Here is a 19,394-nt window from a genome sequence, read left to right on the forward strand (position 1 = left end):
GGTCAGGAGCAGGGGGTGGGCCCGGGAGCAGAGGGGGGGGAGGGGCCGGGAGCAGGGGGTGGGGGCCTGGAGCAGGATGGGCGGGGGGGGGGGGGGGCCAGGAGCAGAGGGGGGGGCAGGGGGGGCCTGGAGCAGAGGCGGGGGGGGGGGGGGGGGCGCCGGGAGCAGAGGCAGGGGGCGGGAGCGGGGGGGGGGGGCCTGGAGCAGAGGCGGGGGTGGCTCCGGGAGCAGAAGCGGGGGGGGGGGGCTGGGGGGGCCGGGAGCAGAGGAGGGGGGCGCCGGGAGCGGGGCGGTGGGGGGCCGGGAACAGGTGGGGCCTGGAGCAGAGGCGGGGGGGGGGGGGGGGCGCCGGAAGCAGAGGCAGGAGGGGGGGGTAACAGGGGGCGCCGGGAGCAGAGGCGGGGGGGGGGGGCGGGAGCAGGGGGGGGCCTCCTGGAGCAGAGGCGCTGGGGGCTCCGGGAGCAGAGGCGCTGGGGAGAGCCGGGAGCAGAGGCGGGAGGGGGGTAGCAAGGGGGGGCCAGGAGCAGAGGCTGGGGGCGGGAGCAGGGGGGGGCCTGGAGCAGAGGCGGGGGTGGCTCCGGGAGCAGAAGCGGGGTGGGGGGCCGGGAGCGGGGGGGGGGGCCGGGAGCACGAGGGGGGCCGGGAGCGGAGAGGGGCCCGGGAGCAGAGGCGGGGGGTTGGGGGGGGGCAAGGTGCGGCGAAGTGAAGGGCTCCTCCGGGAGCAGACGGGGCCCCCCACGAGGCCACGGGCCCTGGCCCTATCCATCCCAGGCACGTCCCTAAGGTCACAGTTCAAAGTGTGCTCCTCACGCGGTTTCCCGCGGGTGCCACCCGCGCAGCAGCGGCGCCAGGCCCGCTCCCCGGGGGAGGAACCCCGCCCCGGCCCGCCCCGCCCCGCCCCCTCCGGCCCCACCACCGCTCCGCCCCGAGGGAGGGACCCCGCCCCGCCCTGCACCGCCCCGGGAGAGGGACCCCGCCCCCCTCCGCCCCCCTCCGCCCCCCTCCGCCCCCCTCCGCCCCGCCTTCCCCTCCGCCTGCCCCGCGCGGCCCTGGGGGCGGGGACAGCACGACCTTCCGGCGACGGGGCGGCCGCGGTGAGCCCCGCCCCCCAGGCCCAGCCGAGCCCCGCCCCGCCCCGCCCTGCTGAGCGCCGTTGTCCGGAAGGCTGAGGCTTCCTCACTGCCCCTAAAAGATCAGGGCTCGTGGGGGTGCGGCTTGGAGAGACCCTGAATTGAGATCCTAAGGTGGGAGTTCGGGGGCCCAGCTGGGTCTCTGGACATCAGTTTTAGGAGTCTGGGCATCTCTTGGGGTGAAAGTTTCCTGGGGTAGCTCAAAAGTGGGGGCTGCCCGGGTGGCCCGCACCCCTCCCCACCCGCTGCTGGATGCATCACCCAAGTTGGGGGGGGCTTTGGGGTTTAGGGACAGTCCGAGGAGGGAGGAAGGGGGAGGCCGGGCCAGCGGTGGGAGCCGTGACTCCCCCTTTGCAGACCGCGCGGCTGAGCACGCCTTTCCATGGAGGATGCGGGTGAGGACCCCACCGTATTCACTGCCCGTTCCCTGCCCAGTGACCCCCGGCTCTTGGCCACCGTGACCAACGCGTACTTGGGCACGCGTGTGTATCATGACACACTGCATGTGAGCGGCGTGTACAACGGGGCTGGCGGGGACACACACCGGGCCCTTTTGCCCAGTCCCCTCAATGTCCAGCTGGAGGCGCCTGCAGAGACAGGACGTGAGCTGACGGAGACGTTTGTCCTGGACACAAACACAGGTGACCACGGCCCTGCTCCCCCACCCGAGCCCCTGTTGCAGCTGAGGGGGAAACAGCAGCAGGCCCAGGAGCAGCCCCATCCAGGCCCCTCCTCCTCCCAGCTCAGGATGCCTCACTCACAAAGAACGGCAGGGCAGGGCTTCGGCCCTGCAGGGCACCCCCCAGCTGGTAGGAGCCTGGGGTCCTCTGCAGACCGCCCTGCAGGCCCCCCCCCCCCAGCTGGTAGGAGCCTGGGTCCTCTGCAGACCACCCTCCAGAGCCTGGGGTAGGAGCCTGGGTCCTCTCCTGGGTCCTCTGCAGACCGGGCAGTGAGGGCTCCCACGGCAGATCCACTGTACTGAGGGGTTGGCCCTGCCCTTTGCCAGGCTCCTTTCTGCACACCCTGGAGGGCCCCAGCTTTCAGGCCTCCCAGCGCATCTACGCCCACCGCACACTGCCTCACGTCATGGCTTTCACTGTGTCCATCACCCGTGTGGCCATGGGGAGCTGGCCCATCACGGTGCTGCTGCGGTCAGCCTTCTCCCCGGAAAGCCCAGACCTGGACCTGCATCTGGGTCCTGATTTCCAAGGAGCCCGGTGAGGAGGGGGTCAGGGCCGGCCGGCGCTCCAAGGAGGGAGCCGGTCCCTTAGACATGGCCACACTCTTGCAGGTACCTTTATGGCCATACGCTTACCCCAGAGCAACCTGGAGGGCCCCAGCAGGAGGTACACATGCTGTGGACACCGGTGCCCCCAGCTCTGACCCTTGGGGAAAGCGAGGAAGACCAGACCTGGGAGTTCTTGACCGTGGTGGGTGGCAGCCAGGCCGAGGCCCAACTCTGCTTCACCGAGGCCCTGCAGCTGCAGGTGGGGGGCACTCTGTACGCTGCGCACGCCCGGGCCTGGGCCCAGCTCTGGGCTACCTGTGGCCTGGATGTGGTGGGGCCCCTCCCCCTGCGCCAGGCCTTGCGTGGTTCCCTCTACTATCTGGTCAGTGCCCTGCCCCAGCCCGGGGCCCCAGGATACACCTGCCACGGTCTCAGCCCTGGGGGATTGTCCAACGGGAGCCGAGAGGAATGCTACTGGGGCCACGTCTTCTGGGACCAGGTATGCACCATTCCACCCCGCACGCAGCAGCCACGGGGCAGCCCGCAGACACAGAGGATGCTGTGCTGAGGGCGTAGCGCGGCTGCCGGCTCTGCCCCCCGGGATGGGGCCTGCGATTTGGGAAGCACAGAGGCCACGGCGGAAGGGAAGGCTGCCTGGAGGATGTGGGATCTCTGACAAAGAACATATAGGAGTTGGGTAGAAAAGAGTGATTCAGGCAAAGCGACCAGAAGGGACAAACACCACAGCTGGACAGCACCTGGCGGGGCAACAGGATACCTCCCCAGGGCACCGAGAGCAGCTCTCGGGTTGTAGGTAGCTGGGGAGTGACCCTGACAAAGGTGTGCTCGGGAAGGACTTGGGGGCGCTGAGGGGAGCCCAGGGGAGGAGGGGGAGGCCTCGGCTGGTACAGTGGGCGGGGCCGGGGTGCTACTGCGTCCTCATCAGATTGTCCAGCAGCCAGAGGCCCGCTCCGGTGGAGCCAAGTCCCTCACCCCCGGTCGGGCAGCTGCCGAGCGGTGGTGCTCCGTGCCTGGATTCTGGCCTTGCTCCCGGGGGCCGCAGATGCCTGCTGGGGACTAACCCGAGGAGCCCGGGGCCTGGAGACGGCGACGTGGGCTGGGGGGTGCGGGCGGGCAGCCTCGGAGGGCCCGGGAGGGAGCCGGCGGGCGGGGGCAAGGAGCTGGACGGAGCCCGGGCCTTTCGGGAGGCAGCGTGGAGCCGGCTGGCTGGGCCAAGGCACACGGGGCAGGCGGGGACACAAACGGGCACACAGATGCTGGGGGAGCTCCTGAGCCAGGGGCACTTCCTTGCTCTCAGGATCTCTGGATGTTCCCGACCGTTCTGTTGTTCCAGCCGGAGGCCGCCAGGGCCCTCCTGGAGTACCGCATCCGGACACTGGATGGGGCCCTGGACAACGCCCGGAAGCTGGGTTACCAGGTGAGGGGGACCTGGCACCCACCCTACAGGGCTCCTGCGGGCTGGTGTCCCCACATTCCTCCTCGGCCTGCACCCATCCCGTCAGGTTCTCCTCTGGGTAGGGCTGGGATTCCTGGATTCTTCCAGGGGCTCGGCAGCACCCTGGCTCCAGGTCAGAGCAGCCTGGCTGGGCCCAGCTCGAGTCCCCTTGCCGCCCTGGCCTGTGACGGGGACACAGCGGGGTGCCCCTCCATGAGGGCATCCGCACATGCGGTGCGCCCACTTCTGTCCTCCGTGGCTGGGGATTGGTGGGCCGCCCGTGGACCACCCAGAGCCCTGGAGGCTGCTCCTCCCCCGCGGCCCTCAGGGAGCCAAGTTTGCCTGGGAGAGCGCAGGCTCTGGTCGGGAGGTCTGCCCCGAGGACGTCTACGGCGCCCAGGAGATTCACGTCAACGGAGCTGTGGTGCTGGCCTTCCAGCTGTACTATCATGCCACCCAGGTGAGGGGTCCCGACCCCCCAGGCCCGGGCACGCCCCACCCCCGCCACGGCAGGCCCTCGGAGGGGCCCCGGCGAGACCTCGGGTGGCGTGGCCCCTGCCCACTGCCCGCGGCTTCCCCAGGACGTGCAGCTCTTCCGCGAGGCCGGTGGCTGGGACGTGGTCAGGGCCGTGGCTGAGTTCTGGTGCAGCCGCGTGGAGTGGAGCCCCGAGGAGGAGGAGTACCAGCTGAAGGGTGAGGCGCGAGGAGGGCAGGGCCATCCCTGGGGGCGTGGGGGGCGGTGGTCGGGGAGAGGCGGGGACAGCCGCGGCTGGTGGACGCTCCTCAGGGGCACGTGGTCTCTGGCTCCGGCGTTGCCAGCCCCACGCGGGCTGCTGGCATCGGGGCAGGTCCCTGGGACCCTGCCCTGGACACCAGCTCCTGTCCGTGTGCGTAGGAGTCATGCCGCCCGACGAATACCACTCAGGGGTCGACAACTCCGTGTACACCAACGTCCTGGTCCAGAACAAGTAGGACCCGAGACCCCTGCGCCGCTGCCCGCACGCGGGGGGCCGGGGGGCTGGGCCTGCAGCTCCCTCTCCCTGCCTCCCCGCAGCCTGCGCTTCGCTGCGGCCCTGGCCCGGGACCTGGGGCGGCCTGTCCCCACTGAGTGGCTGGCGGTGGCTGAAAAGATCAAGGTGCCCTTCGACCCGAGGCAGGACTTCCACCCTGAGTTTGACGGGTACCAGCCTGGTGAGCGCCCTCAGGCTGCTTCGGGCCCCTTCACCCTCCCCTGGACCCATGTCCCCGCCTTCCCGCCCCCTCGCCCATCAGCGCCCGTCCCTCCCCAGGAGAGGAGGTGAAGCAGGCGGACGTGGTGCTCCTGGGGTACCCCGTCCCTTTCCACCTGAGCCCTCACACTCGCAGGAGGAACCTGGAGATTTATGAGGCTGCAACGTCCCCAAGAGGCCCGGCCATGACCTGGGTAAGGAGGCTTCGGAGGGAGGGGCGGGCCGGCGGTCCTCGGGGCGGCTTCACCCGGCCCCCCAGCCCCAGTACCGGCCCCCAGCGGGGCTCCCCTCCAGCACGTCCTCTGACTCTGGCCCCAGAGCATGTTCGCCGTGGGCTGGATGGAGCTGAAGGATCCCCGGCGGGCCCAGGACTTCCTGGAGAGGAGCTTTGCCAACATAGCTGAGCCCTTCAAGGTCGGCAGCGGCGGGTCAGCCCTCGTGCCCAGCACACCTGCCTCCACCCTGGCCCCCGGGGTCGGGGCGGGAGCCCAGCCTCAGGGGCGGTCACCAAAGGGTCAGAGCCTGGCCTGGGGTCGGGGTGGCGGCCTGGCGGCCTGGCAGCCTGGCACTAACCGCGGTGCCCGGGCAGGTGTGGACGGAGAATGCAGATGGCTCAGGCGCTGTGAACTTCCTGACCGGCATGGGGGGCTTCCTGCAGGCGGCGCTCTGTGGATTCACAGGGTTCCGGTGAGTGGGGCGCTGGCCAGGAGCAGTCGCGTGCCCCCCACTTCCTGCTCTCACCACCGCCTCCCTCCCGCAGGATCACCGGAGCTGGCGTGACCTTCGACCCCATGTGTCCGGCGGGGGTCTCTGCAGTGCGCGTCCGGGGCCTGTGTTACCAGGGGAACAGGCTGGACTTCTCCTTCTCCGAGGGCTCCGTGACGATTGAGGTTAAAGCCCAGCCAGGACCCGGGGCCCCGCCGCTGGAGGCTGAGCTGTGGCTGACGCACACACGAGTTCCCTTGCTCCCAGGTGGGCAGCCAGCCCAGACTCACCGAAGCATCCAGAGCAGGTGAGCGCCCCAGGGCTGCCCCCTGCATGTGTGCCCCCACTCCAGATGCCCCCTCTCCCTGCAGGGCACAGAGTCTCCTTCCCCCATTCTGCTGGACGGATACAGAGGTCACTCCCGCCTGGAGCAGAGGCAGCAGGTTCCACTCCAGGAGTTTCCTAAGAGAACTTTGAGGACATTAGACCCCTGCCCCACAACCCATGGGACCCCAGTTTCCTCGCCCTGGTGCTGTCTTGGGCACTCTGCGCCTGCATGAACAAGCAAGGCTTCCGGATGTCTCCCAGGTCCTCCGGGCCGGCTCCTCCCTCTGTGGGCACCCCCCTCCGGCTGCACCCACCCCTCCTCAGCACCCTCCTGGCTCCTGGGAAAATCTGAATTCGTTGGCCCAAAGTTCAAGACGGTCTGCCTCTAACCCGAGGCCCTCTGCAGCTGAGCCATGGCCTCACACTCAGCCACATCTGTGCCTGCCTTTGTGGGCCGATGCCCACGCCTGTACCTGCACCAGTACCCTGCCCCAGGACCCCACAGGGTGGGGCGGGTGGGGCGCAAGCCTCCTTGTAGGGGATGGCAGGGCCGAGGGGCAGGAGGCACACTTGGCCCCCTGCAGAGTCCTCGGGACTCTCCATCACAGACCACAAAGGAACTTCGCGTGTCATGCAGGCGAGGGGCGGGCACAGTGGAATTGAGGTGTGCTCAGCAACCTCAGTCCGTGGCTCCTCCAGCCTCCGGGCCACTTCAGTGAGGCTGCACCATCTCCATCACGGGCCTTTCTCAGCTAGGAAGAGTGGGGGCAGGGTGCAGAGCAGGACCGTGCACCTCGCCTCCAACCAGCCTGGAAGACTCAAGGCCACAGGCCTGGGCCCACCTGTCCTGACAGGCTGCCCCTCCTCCTGGGGCCTCAGCCCATCTGTGGGCACATCCAACTTGGGGCCTTGAGGGTTTCTCAATGAGGGGAGATGGTACCCGCTGCCAAAATTTTGGTGAGAGCCGTGCCACGTGCACCAAGTGTGGCTGAGGAATTAAAGGTCCGTGCTGGGAGAAAGTCTGCTGCCTTGAGGAGCTGGCGCCCCCTTCCTGCCGAGAGTGAGGCCTATGTAAAGGATGGGGTCACACAGGAAGTGCAGTGGATGCTTGTACAGAGCCGGCGGGGGGCCTGCCACTGTCCTTCGCTCAGGCCACCCACTGTCCCGCGTCTGTCCTGGCTGGACAGTTAGTCCAAGCTCTCCAAGAAGCAGATGGCCATGAGGAGGGCAGGTGGAGGCAACGAGGGGTCCCCGGGCTTGTCTCTGCAGCACGTGGTACGAAGGGTGGCCTCCGAGGGTGCACAGCAGCCTTGCAGATCCGCAGGGAGGTCGGTGCTGGTCCCTGCAGGCACATGACTTCAGGGAATGAAGCCTGCACCTTCGAGGGCTTGCCCAGGTGCCCCAGGCTCTCCCTCACCCACTGGCCACGTGGCAAAGCCCAGGGCAGGTCGGCCAGAGCAGGGCGTGCTGGCGGGCACCGTCCCGGTAGAGCAGAGGCTTACCTTTGCAGCCCTGGAGCCCGGCGTGGGCACAAGTACTCCCGACGCTGATACAGCCCGGTCCCTCCTGCCTGTACGCGCCGCGTACGTGTGCCTCTACCTGTACACAGCGAGGGGCCCTCCACGGAGACCAGGGAGGGTGGCCATACACGCGTGCCAGCCACGTCTGGTCAGGGCTCCGTGGCAGCCACTGACCTGAACTTCACCGGGCTCCTCGGCCTGCCCAGGAGGCAGCCCGGGATGCAGAGGACGGCTGGCCACCCTCCCCATGCCTGTCTTCACCACACACTGTGTCTTCAGCACCTGGGCACAGGCCAGACAATCTCGGGGCCCCTCACCAGGTGTGGGGACCCGCAGACCATAGCAGGCTTGCTTGGGGGCATGCACATGGGTCTCACACCAGCTGATCCTCACTCCCAGCCTGTGAGCTGCTCCCTTCTTGGGCCAAACCTGGAGCTCAGGGTTGGCACACCGTATCCATCCTGGTCCAAGTGCTGGCCCACTGCCCTTATCCTCAGTCCCACATGGGACCAGCACCTGGCGCGGGCCAGTGCACCGTGTCAGGCCCCAGGCCCCAGGCACCACACCCCTCCCTGCAGCACATGTTCCGGCCCAGGGCAGGACACCGTCTAGCACCCTGTGTCAGCTAGGCCAGCTGTTGGCTGTCGCAGGAGAGAGGACTACTCGGAGGCTCCAGGTACAGCGGTGAAGCCGACCCCCCACACCCAGCCCAGGCTGATGGGTAGGCAAAGGGGGCTCCTTGGGTGGGGACGGAGCCCTGGGTGGGGTGCCCACAAGCCTGAACCACCCTGAGGTTAAGGCCCCTGCAATTAGACTGCCCTGTCATTGGACCAGCCACAGTGAGGCCGGAGGGACCTCACCCCCAGCCATACAGGGTGTGTGCATGCTTAGCCACCCCCCTCTTTGCCAGCTCTGCTGGTTCCTGGGAAGGGGGGCCGTGCTCAAGGGAGAGAGACTATACAAGGATGCGTATCTAGTACTAGGGATGCTCAGCCCCCCAGCTTTCACCTTCTGCCTAAACGCATGTGTGTGGGATGCATGTGGGCACGGGTGACCGGAGGGTCATGCCTCTGCACTCCTGTGTCTCTGTGTTCAGCGTCACTGACCCAGGAGGGATGGAACCCACTGTGGGGACCGCGATCTCTCAGAACAAGGAATGCAGGAGTCCTAGGGACAGACAGAAGGACCCAAACAAGGGGGCTGGCACTCGCCTGACCCACCAAGGGAAACATGCAGGGCCAGGAAGAGGGGTGTCCTCTCAGGGACTCCTGGAGGGTACAAGTCCACACAAGTGCACACGCAGAGGGGGAAGGGCACACGTGTTCTGGAAGAGAGACCACTAAACCACAGGCCCAGCAGGGCAGCAGACATCAAAACCCCGAGTTCCCAAACTGCGTTCTAAAATACTCTGGCGCCTCCACCCCAGAAGCCACAAGCCACCCAGTGCCTGAGTGAAGGCGACCATCAGGGCACGGCCCAGCACACAGAATGGGTCATCCAACCGTCATGCTGGGGTCAGTCCAGGGGGATGCAGCTTGGGTGGCCCCTCGGGTGGCTCCTCTCCCACCCCAGCAAAAAGGCCAGGAGGCACTTTCTGGAACCAGGCACTTTTAATTGTGAAACCAAGCCTGAGTCTGATGGGCGAGGAGGGAGGGTGCACCCTGGGCACAGTGTTGGGGGAGGGGGCATCACAGTTGGAGTGAGGCCACCGGGATCCACACAATAGATCTTCAGGGTCAGCGTTAGGCGCCCAGGCTGGGGTGGGAGGGGGTGGGGCATCAGGCCCTGTGCTGGAGTCAGGGTTCCGGGCAGGGACGGGGGGACAGGATGGAGTCCCTGGGGACACTGCCCTGGGGGGTGGTCCTGGGGTCAGGGTCCACGGGTCAGGATGCGGACAAGGCCCAGCCCGTCAGTCATAGTCCGAGTCCTCGAACTTGGTGCTAAAGAAGGCCGCAGAGTCCTTGGCCAGCCGGGACAGGTGCAGCGCCCCGGTCACCACCAGCGCCAACAGCAGCAGAGGCGGCACCAGCGCCCACATCGTGGCCAGGATGTTGTAGCACTTGGCTTTGGAGCCGAATCGCCGGGCTGCCTCCAGGTCTCCAGCCACCTTCTGGTCTCGGGCCTGTGGACCAGGGGCAGGGCCAGGTCTCTACGCGTGCAGGGGGGAGAGGCCATCCCTGCCAGCATCAGCTTCCGAGGACCCTCTGTGGGTGGGGAGTCCTGGGGTGCCGAGAAGCCCCAGGAGCTGAAGCCTGGGGGGCTTTGGTCACTGGAGTCCCCCGAGTGTGAAACATCATTTGATGAAAGAAGCCCCCTTGCATAGCGCCCCCCAGCCTGTGCCCTCTGACGCGCCCGCCTCGCCCCGGGTAGGACCCTGCGCTTCCTGAACAGCACCTGCCGCAGCGCAACCACCCCACGAAGTGAGGAGCAGGTCCACGGCCTGGCGGATCCAGTGTCCCTCCCACCGGCGGTGCCCCCGGGACGCCCCGCCGCAGCCTCCCAGCCCCTGCACCAGCCCCGAGGGACCCCGCCCGCCCGCCCACCTTGATGGAGTAGGCCAGCGCCAGGAAGCCGAGGCAGCACAGGTTCAGGTAGAGGGTGCTGAACACCGACCAGAGCAGGTGGTCCCGGGGCGGGGGCCTCGGCGCCCCGACGGCCAGGGCCGTGTGCGCCGCGCCGTCCGCCTTGCGGGGCGCCGGGGCCCGGGGGTCCTCGCGGGGGTACGCCGTGTCCATGGGCTCCAGCGCCGTCTCCTCCGGCTCGGGCTCCCGGGGCCGGGGCACCGGGGCCGCTTATACCCGCCGCCCGCCGCCCGCCGCGGCCCCGCCGGCGCCGCCCGCTCAGTGTGACGACGAATGACGGCCCGGCCCGGGGCTCCGCCCCGCCCCCGAGCCCCGAGGCCCCGCCCCCGAGCCCCGAGGCCCCGCCCCCGAGCCCCGAGGCCCCGCCCCCGAGGCCCCTCGCCTTCCGAGGCCCCGCCCCCGCCCCGAGGCCCCGCCTCCGAGCCGCTGAGCCCCGCCCCGCCCCCGGAGCCCCGCCCCCCGCGCCGCGGAGACCCCGCCCCGCCCTCGAGCCCTGGAGCCCCCGCCCCGCGAGTCTGTCCCCCGCCCCCCCGGAGCCCCCGCCCCGCCCCTCGAGAGCCTCCCTGCCCCCCGACCGCCCCGCCCCCGCCATGCTAGCCTCCCGCCCCCAGCCCCCGGAGCTCCCGCCCGCTGACCTCCCGCCCCCCGGAGTGCCGCCCCCCGCCGTCCCCAGCTCTCCCAGAGCTTCCGGAGCCCCCCCCCGCCACCTAGCCCCCGCCCGCTGATCGCCCCGCCCCCGCCCCTCAAGCCTGCCCCCCCAGCCCCCGCCTTCCCCCCCAGGAGCCTCCCCCCTCCCGGCCGAGCCCCAGCCGACCCCCCACCTGAGTCCCTCTGGCTCCCCGCTGCCGCCGCCGCCCTCCGCACCTGCACCCCGCGCCCCACCCCCACCCCCAAGCAGGCCCCCCCCCCCCCGTCCCAGCCCCGCTGACCCCCCAGCTCCCCAGCCGCCTGCGAGGGGCAGGGGTGTGCTCCGCCGGGGCTGCCCGCCCTGCCCACCGAGCCCCGGCCCCGCGGCCCAAAGGACTTGGAGGTGCCCCTGGGGACCCCGGTGGATGCTTGTCGCCTCAGCTGTGGAGAAGGGCTGGAGGCCCCCAGGGTTGGGCCCTCGACCCTGACCCCCAGCCCGCGCCCCAGCCCTGCCCCGGGCTCCCCGTGCTCCCCCGGCTCCCGGCGTCCAGCGCAGGGAGCGGCCCCAGGCGACCACGGGGTGGGACACAGGAGGCCCCGCGCCACCGGCCCAAGCCGGTGCTGCCCAGAGCTCTGGGCCATGGGCCCAGGGGCCGGCCCCGCTCCATGAGCCCACGGCTGCTCAGCCTCCTCGGGGCCCTCAGGGGGTGGAGGGGGAGCTCAGGGCTGTTCTGGGCCCCCTGGAGGGTCCGCAGCCTATTGGCTGACCCTTCCGTGGAGGGGACACACTTCTCGGTAAACCCCAGACGGAGACGCTTACTCTGGCAGAAGGGCCCTGGGGTCTCCCACCTAACTGCCCTGCAACCTCCTGTTGGGGTTGTTATAACGAAGTACCATAGGTTTAGGGGGCTCGTAGACAAAGGACATTTAGGGTCACAAGTCTGGAAGCTGGGAGGCAGGCAGAGTGGGCCGGTTCGGGTGAGACCCTCTTCCTGGGTGCAGTGGCTATCTCCTCACTGTGAGCCACAAGTTGGGAGGGGCTTGTGGGGTCTCCTACAACGAGGCTGATGCTATCATGACCCACTTACTTCCCAAAGCCCCCACTTCCTATGCCATCACTTTGGGTTTTAGGATTTCAACATATAAATTCGGGAGGACACAAACCAGGGGCCGCCAGACACATGGAGCCCCATGATTCCTTGGGCCCATCACACCCCATCAGAAAGGGACCAGGATGATGCTTTGCCCATTGACATATTGTGATACTGTGATTTATAAGACATATTTTTCTTCATCCCCATTTCTGGTACAGAATCCCTAAAGCCTTGGGAATTTCTCAAGTGATCAGCTGTTTTTGTTATGTTAATGAGGCAAGTTCTGAACCCCTGGGTTGGGGACCACAGGTCGATCTGGGGACACTGCGTCTGTCTCCCCACCCCTGGCCCTGGGCATCTCTTCCATCTGGCTGCTCCCCACCTGTGTCCATTCATAGGCTGCTGGGGACATGGGAAGGAGAACGTCCCCCGACTCCATGGGCCGCTCTCGTGAATCAGTACAACCAAGAGGTCACTGTGGAGGCCAAGAAAATTAAGGCCATTCCACTTTAAGTTCAGCGTTAGCACAAGTCCAGCCATCCCAGGCCCCTGGGAATAAGAGCTGAGATTTACATTACTTCAGTTACAGGAAGCAAACAGCTTGCAGCTACACGTCCTAGAAAGCCCCATATTAGAATAAAAACAGAGCTCAATGCCCTTGAAGGAGCCATATCAGAACGTAAACAGAACTTGAGAAATTCCTCCCCACCTCCTGGAGGTCCCCGAGACCAGCCCTGAAAACTAAGCTGAAACCCACCTCGGGGTCCAAGTCCCTGCTCCTCTGTGTCTTAGACCCAAGCTCCAGCTTGTAAATAAACCCTCGTGTGTCTGCATCAGAGTCGGCTCCTCGGTGGTTTCTCGGACTCGCGATCTTGGGCACAACAGTCACGGAGGGCTCCGGGGGGCCCCACGTGGTCAGAGCACAGGTGCGGCCCTGGCTGGTGACAAGGCTCCAGGGACAGTTGGTAAAAATGAACCCTGGCCTGAGCGACCTGCTGAGCCCTTGGGCAGAAGGGCTGGGAATGGAGGCGATGCTGACGCCCTGTGGGGTCTGACACCTGCTTAGTGCCTGTGGCCCGTCCTCTCACCCTATGCTCCCCGCCACCCCGCACATTGGAACTGGGTTAAACTTAAGTATGAAGCCGCTAGGGGGCAGTCCCGGTGGCGCAGCGGTTTAGCGCCACCTGCAGCCGGGGGTGTGCTCCTGGAGACCCGGGATAGAGTCCCACGTCGGGCTCCCTGCATGGAGCCTGCTTCTCTCTTTGCCTGTGTCTCTGCCCCTCTCTTTTGCTCTCCCTGAATAAATAAATAAATAAATCTTTAACAAAATAAATAAATAATAACCTGCCAAATGGGTTTAATTGGGAAGAGTAGAAAATTACAATTCTAGAAAGGCAAACGATGGCAAAACTGTACAAAAATCCCAAAACAGAGGAACAAAGATCTTTCATAGATTGGGGGGGGGGGGGGGGCTGTTGTAAAGAAGTCCATTGGAGTGACCTGGGGGCTGGGGGTCTTGGCTTCCCACTGGTTAGGCTGTCACTGTCGGGAGGGGGGGTTGCTGTGCCCCACCTGGATGGGCTGTGCTCTCCCGGGATGCCCTGTGCTCCCACCTGCTGCGGGGTGGCTGGCACTCCCTGGCTAGGTGTCAGGGATGCAGGACCGCCCTTCCCCACCTACTTAGTTACTCCCTCCAGGATTCAGGACCCTAATCTACATATGGGCCTGGGCCTAAGTCCGTCTCTACCCTAAGACACCCAAGTTCTGAATGTGGGTCTGAATGGCCCCCACCTGGGGAAGACTCTGGGGGTCGGGGCTGATGGAGGCTTGAGGACACAGGCGACCACCCGCACACACGTCACGTTCGGGACGAGACCCAGGCAGGCCCCGGGGGGCTCCTGCAGCACCGCGCATCTGCTTCCAGGCAGTTTGGTCGGCTCCAAGCTTGGCCGCGGTGCCAGGAAACCCTGAGAACCCGCCAGCGCACAGATCCCACAACGTGTCCCTCGGCGGGGCCTTGGGCGCCTGCAACCCCGGCCCAGCCGCGAGGGGACGGCCACTGCGCCGCCGCAGGGTGGGGGGGCCTGGGAGCCCCTGGGCCTCGCCCTCACCCCAGCAGCTGTGTAGTCCACTCCACGCTACTGGCCTGTGTAGCACAGATGACCTGGGGCGGCGGCAGCCCTGGGGCCAGCGGGGGTCCACCCGGCCCTCCCTGACCTCCCCCAACACTGGGCACCAGGGCCAGGTCCTCTCCCCGGGGCCCGGTGCTGGGTCCATCAGGACACCTTCGGGCTCGGTGTGCGGCCACAACACCAGGACCACAGCGAGGTTTCACAGGACACCTGCAGGGTGGGGGGGTGAGGGGGGCGGTGGGCAGGAAGCAGCTGGGGGCGCCCTGGGGGTGCTGCACAGTGAACTGGGAAACGCGAGGCTGGACTGGGGTGTGGAGCCCACTGGCCCCCAGGCTGCGGCGAGAGCTCCCAGCGGCCCAGGACTGCGGGCAGCAGAGGACCTGCAGCCTTGGCTCTCGGGCGGGGCCGTGTCCTGGCTCCCGAGCTGAGCCGACCGAACCCTGAGAAGGGGGCGCAGGCCGGAAGCAGAAGGGGAAAGTCCCCACTTCCTCCATCACCACACACGACATCCACAGAGCAGGTGGGGGGGCGGGGAGGGAAGGCAGGGGTGCGTGACCTCGCTGGCCTATGCCCGCGGGGCTGCCACATGGACCCTTGACACAAGCCGGACGCCCCTTCCGCCTGCTGGGTCCTGACCTGCGCATGCACAATGCCGCACCCCCTCCCCACCACGGACTCCAGGCAGGAAGGGGAACGGATTCCAGACAGGAGGCCTGCGACCCCTGGGATGCGGCCTGGGGGCCTGGGGGCTCTCTGTGTGGGGCCTGAGGGGCCTGCTGTGCGCGGTGGGGGCCCTGCAGCACCTGGAGTCTGGATGGGGGCGCCTCACAGGCCACAAGAGGTCCTGGGGCCACCCTGAGCCCTGGATGAGGAGGTGGGGCAGCGGGGACAGCACCTGACTTGAGAGCCTGGGACAGGGAACCCCCAGAGACCTCAGCCCTTGACCCGCCAGCACCCGCCCAGCCCCGCCCAGCACCTGTGTAGCCTGACACCAATCTTTGGTTCCGCTTTCCGCCCTCCTGGACCCAGCCAATTCCCAACTCCCTGAGCACCAAAATATGAATTTTCAGAGAAAAGGAAACCACTGGGGAAGGTGGGGCCCAGAGCTGCCTCCCGCGTCCGCCCCCCACGAGCTGCATCGCCCACCATGAGCGGCAACCCTCTCCCATCCGGGGAGGCACAGCCCCTGCAGGTGGAGCAGAGCCCATCGGGGGGTCTGAGCCGACCAGGGGGAGCACAGCCCCCCCCCCCACAGTGACAGCCTAACCAGTGGGAAGCCAGGACCCCCAACCCCAGGTCACTCCAATGGACTTCTCCTTTACAACAGCCCCTCCCTCCCCCCCCAATCTATGAAAGATCTTTGTTCCTCTGTTTTGGGATTTTTGTACAGTTGTGCCATCGTTTGCCTTTCTAGAATTGTAATTTTCTACTCGTCCCGATTAAACCCATTTGGCAAAAAAATAAAATAAAAAATAAAAAATAAACCCATTTGGCGGTCAAATAACGGCAGCTTTAACCTTAGTTTAACCCAGTTCCAACGTGCGGGGGGAGGACGGGCCACACGCACTAAGCAGCGTCAGACCCCGCAGGGCGTCAGCATCGCCTCCATTCCCAGCCCTTCTGCCCAAGGGTCAGCGGGTCGCAAGGGCCAGGGTTCATTTTTACCAACTGTCCCTGGACCCTCGTCACCAGCCGGGGCCGCACCAGTGCTCTGACCACGTGGGCCCCCCCCGGAGCCCTCCGTGGCCTCTTGGTTGTACTGATTCGCGAGAGCGGCCCAAGGAGTCGGGAGACGTTCTCCTTCCCACGTCCCTAGCGGCTCATGCAAGGACGTGGGTCGGGAGCAGACAGATGGAAGAGATGCCAGGGCGGGGGTGGGGAGACGTCCACGGCCGTTCCAGGCACAGCACTGTCCCCACGTCGGCCGAGGTCCCCAAGCCAGGGGTTCAGAACCTCACCCTTAGGGTTCCCGGTGCGGGGGGTGGCCCGTTCGCGGGTGGGGCATCGCCGCGGGCACGGGCCCCGGCCTGAGGGGCAGGCACAGTCACGTTCTCGCAGCTCTTGGGAGGATGGTCACAGCGGGCAAAACCGTCCCTGAGCTGTGGTGCCGGGAGCAGGGTCCTGCTGGGAGGCGACCCTCTCGTGCTGCCTACAAAGCCCTTCGAGGTGATGCTTTTGCAAACCGGAGGACGGAGCTGAGGCCTCCCGCAGGCCACGGCGGCCCACGGGCAGGTGCTGGCTGCGGAGCGCGGGGCGGAGGGGCTCCACCCCTGAGTGCTTCCTCGAGGCCACGCGCTCCGGGGCCGCCAGGTGCCCGGGCCCCAGGGTGGGTGGCGGGGTGAGGCCGCGGATGAGCCTCGGAGGCATCGCAGCACCTCCCAAGGGCGCTCTGGAGGGAACAGTTTCTTCCGGCCACGGGGGCAGCGGTCCCGGGATGAAGACGGACAGGCGTCCACCCCGAGACGCCCGGGGCGGCCCAGAGTAGGGGCGGGGAAGGGAGGACGGACACGCTCCTCCGCAGCAAGGGATCCGTCAGGTGCCGCGGATCCGGGAAGGTGGGGCTGCCCTGCCCACCCGGCCGGGGTCTCACCCCACTGGCCTCTTGGGGCCGGGATCGCCTCCTTCACCGACTGGATGGCTGATGGGCCAGCGTGCCCCCCTCCACCAAGGGTACCCTGAGTCTCCCCCGTGCATCTGCGAGTTAGGACGCCGGATGCGGGGCAGGGACGCGGGACTGGGGAACCGCAGCCGGAGCCCCAGTGCTCGGGGTCTGCCTTGGGGCAGCCACAGTGTCCCCGATACGGAGGCCACGACACGAGGAGGTGATGATGTGACCCCACTCGGGGCAAGGGTACACCCCAACTCGAGAGCAGGGACACGGAGCTTATACCGCTGGACGTAGAGGCTACGCTCCTGGCAGCAGGTTTCCCGCCACCTTCCCCGCCACGGGGTCCCTGGGAGCTAGGAACAGCCTGAATCTACTGCCCCTCTTCCCCACACGAGCCATCGGTCAGGGCGCAACTTCTGGGGAGCAGGGACCCCTCCCACGCCGCCCTCCTGTGTCCCCGCAGCCAGAGGCTAGATGCAGGCCAGGCCCCGACGAGCCCACCTGGCACACACGCCGGAGCAGGTGCAGGCGGGCGACGGGCCGAGGGTGGGCAGCGGGGCCGCGGGCGTCTCCAAGGGCCCCCCAGCGAGAGCGCAGCAGGTCACAGGCACGTGCTTTATTGACACCAGCGCTAGAGGGACGTGAAGGTGACAGTGCGACGGGAGGGGCCCCGAGGCCTCCGGCGCCGACTACGACCCTCCGTAATGTTTTACCATCTCGGAAACTGTTTCGAAAATCACCAGGGAGCCGGTTGAGACAAGAATGACGAAGGTGACGGTCAGGAGGAGGCCCAGGACCAGCGCCCAGATGTTGAGGCACCTGGCGGTGGAGGCGAAGCTCTGCGCCCCGGTCAGGTCGCCCGCCATCTTCCGGTCCCTGGTCTGGGGACGACACGCGGACATGGGGTGAGGGGCGGGTCCTCCCAGACCAGGGACTCAGGGGCGCCCTGGCGGGCCCTGCCCTTCACCCCCACCCAGGACCCCGTCCACCTCCCTGGAGCCTGAGCAGGTCGGGGCCCCAGGGCCTGTCCCTCCTGGGGCCTCCACGTCCTTCCTCGGCCCTGAGCCCCCCTGGACACCCCGGGGTCACCCCTGCCCGGCTCTGGCCCCTCCCTGGCCTCAGTTTCCCCTGAAGTCCCTTCTTCTTCCTGGGGGGGCTTTGGGGCCACACGGGAAGCCCAGGGATGTGGTTTCTAGTATTGGTCAGTAGGGGAACCCGTGGGACCCTGGGCGTAGGGCTGCTGCAGCCTCCCTGCAGGTACAGGCGCCCCCATCCCCACCCCGCACCCCAGGGACTCCCCCTCCCACCCCCACCCACCTTCTCGGAGTAGGCGAAGGCCACGAAGCCCAGGCAACACCAGTTCATGAAGACGGTGTTGAACAGGGACCAGACGACGTGGTCGGGCACGACTGTGTCACCGCGGATGTTGATCACGGTGGTGGTAGCGGGAGCTGCGCTCTGGGGCGCCCCGACCCGAGGACCACCACCTCGTGCTCTTCCTTGAGCATCTCGTAGGTGGGGGGGCCGGCGGCGCGGGCGCCAGGGAGCAAGGGCCGAGGGGCGCGGCTCATGGTGGCAGGTGCAGCTCGCAGAATGCGGACGCGGGAGGCAGCTCGGGGCCCCACCTTCCCCAGTGGTTTCCTTTCCCCAAAGTTTCTGTTTCCTGGCTTTTCTGAAAGTGGTGAACTGGCCAGGTACCAGGAGGGTGGCCCCAGACCCGGTGTCAGGTTACAGGGGGCCGGGCGGGGCAGGCTGAGGACAGGTGGTCCTGGCTCTCTCCCTGCTCAGGGGTGTGCAGGGGGTCCCCGGGCCTGTTCCCCCGCCTCCCACTCCCCGCACCCTTGACCTGCCCCCGCTGGTCTCGGCTTATTACTAAAAAGGGTGGAGACGGGCCGCCTGCGGGTGCTCCCTGATCCCAAGGAGCCTCCGCTGGAGCTTCCAGCAAACTTTGGAAAACTTGTAAAATAGGAGACTTGGGAATCACACACCACAAGCGTAGCCTCCTGGGCACAAGGTGTCAGGTTGTCAGGTGCGTGTTGGAGGCCGAGGGACAGGTGGAAGGGGGTCGGGCCGGGGGAGTGCAGGGAGAGAGAGAGCTGGCCCTGGGGGGAACCCTGGCCAGGAGCATGCCGGGAGCCGGAGCACCCAGGAAATCAGCGGGCGGCCCCAGGTCACCCGGTCGGCAGGCAGGGGGCAGGGTGACTGCAGGCGCCGGCCTGTGACCTGGGTGTCTCTGAGGACGTAGGGACTTGCCTTCCAAGGAGGGGACAGGAGCCAGTGGGGGTGCTGGAGGCTGCTGAGGGAGGGAGCCGGGCCGGGGCTGCCCCACTGTGGACCCCGCAGCCTGGACACCCCAGGCAGGTGCCCGACAGGGTCCCACCCTGACACCGGCCTGCGGCCACGCATTCCCGCAGCCTCTGCAGGCTGCCGTGTAGACCGGGCCCAGCACCCACCCCCTCTGGGACCTCCCACACCACTGCCTGTGCGAAGTGCCCCCTGCCCGGGGAGAGGAGCCGAGGACGGCCCCACACCCCACGCCCCAAGCCCCCCGCCCACGCCCCCCGTGTGGCCCAGGCTCTGGCCCCAGCTCACACCCAAGCCCCATGACCCCCAGCGGCCGGGAGACCCTTGGCAGGGCCCTGGGCAGCCACTGCATCCTGCGGGCAGGGCCGCGGTGGGGGGACGGGTCCCTCCTCTCAGGTTTCCTGTCCAAGGGCTTAGTTGCAGGGTGTGGTTGTCGCTTCTGCCGTCAGCGC

General features: G+C 67.5%; 3 protein-coding genes across 7 annotated transcripts; 1 reads left to right on the forward strand and 2 right to left on the reverse strand.

The window, feature by feature from the left end:
- The first annotated feature begins 1,113 nt into the window (after nucleotides 1-1,113).
- PGGHG (protein-glucosylgalactosylhydroxylysine glucosidase) lies at nucleotides 1,114-7,097 on the forward strand. 5 transcript variants are annotated; one of them, XM_038562899.1, is made up of 14 exons: nucleotides 1,114-1,244; nucleotides 1,488-1,771; nucleotides 2,137-2,347; nucleotides 2,422-2,857; nucleotides 3,677-3,796; nucleotides 4,143-4,274; nucleotides 4,396-4,507; nucleotides 4,710-4,782; nucleotides 4,869-5,005; nucleotides 5,104-5,237; nucleotides 5,362-5,457; nucleotides 5,633-5,730; nucleotides 5,804-6,055; nucleotides 6,101-7,097. In XM_038562899.1, exons 2-14 carry the CDS (start codon nucleotides 1,513-1,515, stop codon nucleotides 6,306-6,308), a joined length of 2,268 nt encoding a protein of 755 aa, XP_038418827.1. In that variant the 5' UTR covers nucleotides 1,114-1,244; nucleotides 1,488-1,512; the 3' UTR covers nucleotides 6,309-7,097. The 5 variants fall into 5 exon arrangements, with proteins under 5 accessions (XP_038418827.1, XP_038418828.1, XP_038418829.1 ...); XM_038562900.1 differs by having other exon boundaries at nucleotides 5,804-6,015; nucleotides 6,120-7,097; XM_038562901.1 differs by having other exon boundaries at nucleotides 2,422-2,617.
- Nucleotides 7,098-9,186: 2,089 nt separating this feature from the next.
- IFITM5 (interferon induced transmembrane protein 5) lies at nucleotides 9,187-10,330 on the reverse strand. The gene is made up of 2 exons (XM_038562904.1): nucleotides 10,139-10,330; nucleotides 9,187-9,717 (listed from the first exon to the last, which is right to left on the reverse strand). Exons 1-2 carry the CDS (start codon nucleotides 10,328-10,330, stop codon nucleotides 9,505-9,507), a joined length of 405 nt encoding a protein of 134 aa, XP_038418832.1. The 3' UTR covers nucleotides 9,187-9,504.
- Nucleotides 10,331-17,239: 6,909 nt separating this feature from the next.
- Nucleotides 17,240-19,108, reverse strand: LOC606890 (interferon-induced transmembrane protein 1). The gene is given in 3 exon segments (XM_038562447.1): nucleotides 17,240-17,519; nucleotides 17,956-18,108; nucleotides 18,111-19,108. Coding segments are annotated over 3 exon segments (444 nt in total). The 5' UTR covers nucleotides 18,210-19,108; the 3' UTR covers nucleotides 17,240-17,327.
- Between the last annotated feature and the right edge of the window lie 286 nt (nucleotides 19,109-19,394).

The sequence above is a fragment of the Canis lupus genome, chromosome 18, assembly GCF_011100685.1.
Source record: "Canis lupus familiaris isolate Mischka breed German Shepherd chromosome 18, alternate assembly UU_Cfam_GSD_1.0, whole genome shotgun sequence".
NCBI lineage: Eukaryota > Metazoa > Chordata > Mammalia > Carnivora > Canidae > Canis > Canis lupus.

Excerpts from the sequence above, each read along its gene's own strand:
- PGGHG (XM_038562899.1), top strand. The coding sequence starts at position 1,513 with ATGGAGGATGCGGGTGAGGACCCCACCGTATTCACTGCCCGTTCCCTG. Across the intron at positions 3,797-4,142 it reads CCCGGAAGCTGGGTTACCAG|GGAGCCAAGTTTGCCTGGGA; the intron begins GTGAGGGGGACC and ends CGCGGCCCTCAG. Across the intron at positions 4,275-4,395 it reads TGTACTATCATGCCACCCAG|GACGTGCAGCTCTTCCGCGA; the intron begins GTGAGGGGTCCC and ends CGGCTTCCCCAG.
- IFITM5 (XM_038562904.1), bottom strand. The coding sequence starts at position 10,330 with ATGGACACGGCGTACCCCCGCGAGGACCCCCGGGCCCCGGCGCCCCGC. Across the intron at positions 9,718-10,138 it reads CGCTGGCCTACTCCATCAAG|GCCCGAGACCAGAAGGTGGC; the intron begins GTGGGCGGGCGG and ends CCTGGTCCACAG.